Source organism: Stegastes partitus, unplaced genomic scaffold (assembly GCF_000690725.1).
Source record: "Stegastes partitus isolate 25-593 unplaced genomic scaffold, Stegastes_partitus-1.0.2 Scaffold932, whole genome shotgun sequence".
NCBI lineage: Eukaryota > Metazoa > Chordata > Actinopteri > Pomacentridae > Stegastes > Stegastes partitus.
In genome coordinates this window covers 75,470-76,900 of record NW_007578663.1, presented here as the reverse complement: position 1 = coordinate 76,900, position 1,431 = coordinate 75,470, and the positions used below count along the sequence as shown (strand labels likewise).

At 40.1% G+C, this 1,431-nt stretch overlaps 1 protein-coding gene across 1 annotated transcript in view; it reads left to right on the top strand.

The window, feature by feature from the left end:
• Positions 1-1,094: 1,094 nt before the first annotated feature.
• The window catches only part of LOC103366341 (protocadherin gamma-C3-like), a gene marked incomplete at its 3' end in the record, with an annotated part of 1,202 nt that continues 865 nt past the window's right edge, over positions 1,095-1,431 (top strand). The window contains exon 1 of the mRNA XM_008294040.1: positions 1,095-1,427. Within this exon, the coding sequence (XP_008292262.1) occupies positions 1,149-1,427 (279 nt within the window). The remainder of the gene's footprint in view (positions 1,428-1,431) is intronic.

Genomic DNA, 1,431 nt, shown 5'->3' with positions numbered 1-1,431 from the left:
AAAGAAAAGGTATGTTTTATTAAGTTTCTATTGGAATTCCTTCAGTTAAAATTGCCCCGATTGACTGTGATTTTTTTTTTTTTTTTTTTGCAAAATTTGCGCATGCACTAGGCAGCAAGACATTAGTACAGGTAATAGTGATAGTTCCGCAGATGTCATAGCAACGATTTCAGGTGGATATGTGAGAGGAAACCTACTCATATTTTTATGTTTTAAGATCTTTAAAATGAGCATCATTTGAAAGTCTTGGCTCTTAGCAGCACAGTGCTTGATTCTATAAACGTAAAGCGCTCTCCTTGGTGCTGAAATGAGTCAAATCAATCTTAGAAATCTGAGAGCGCTCTGGATCAGTATGTTGACAAACTTTTTTGTGTGTTTTTGTTGAACAACGTGTTGAGGACAATGTGTGTTCTTTGCAAATGCCTTTAATTACAGAGTAAAAACGGTTGTGATATAATAATAATAACATGCCTATGAAACTCCATATAACATCAACAAATAACCAATGCGCCAACCAGTCAAATAAAATACCCTAGGTATTTACTGCAAATCACTGGAGAAAGTGTTATTCACATCAACATTGGCTCGTCTTTTTTTATACCACACGGTGTCGCTCGAGACCGTAGATATAATTATGACTGTACGTCTAAAACTCCACCCTGCACGGAAAACCTAAAACAGTCATTGGTCATCAGTTCAGAGAGACGCTGGGATTGTACCGTGGCGAGAAGAACTGCTGCTGCCGCCGCTGCTGCAGAATGCTGTTTATGACGGATATACTGTTTACATGAACTGGATTTGCGGGATTCCGTGGTTATTGTTCAGCAATGGGAAACGTGGAATATGCCTGGATTCATATTGTTGCGCTGCTTTGTCTTTGTGACTGGTCTGCTTCTCAATTATCTTACTCCATTTCCGAGGAAGTGAACAAAGGCACCGTGGTGGGAAATATCGCAAAGGATTTGAATTTGAATGTACAAGAGATAGAAACCAGGGATCTGCGTATTGTTTCGAGTTACAGTAAGAAATATTTTGATGTGAATTTACGGACTGGAAACCTTTTCGTAAATGAGAGAATAGACAGAGAGGAGCTTTGTCCGACTACGACACAATGCCCTCTGAGAATACAGGCCGTTTTAAGCGATCCAATGATTGTGCACCGCATTGAAGTCAGTGTTTTAGATATAAACGATAACTCGCCAGAATTCATTGAGCAATCGTATTCGTTAAACATCTCGGAATCAATGTCACCGGGAGAACGATATCTTCTCCCTATAGCAGAAGACGGAGATATAGGCAGCAACTCAGTAAAGAGCTACAAGCTGAGTCAAAATGAACATTTCTCGCTTGATGTGCAGAGTGGTGGAGAACACGGTGTGTCTGCTGAGCTCGTAATTAACAAGGCTTTAGATCGAGAGAAACAGCCGGTTG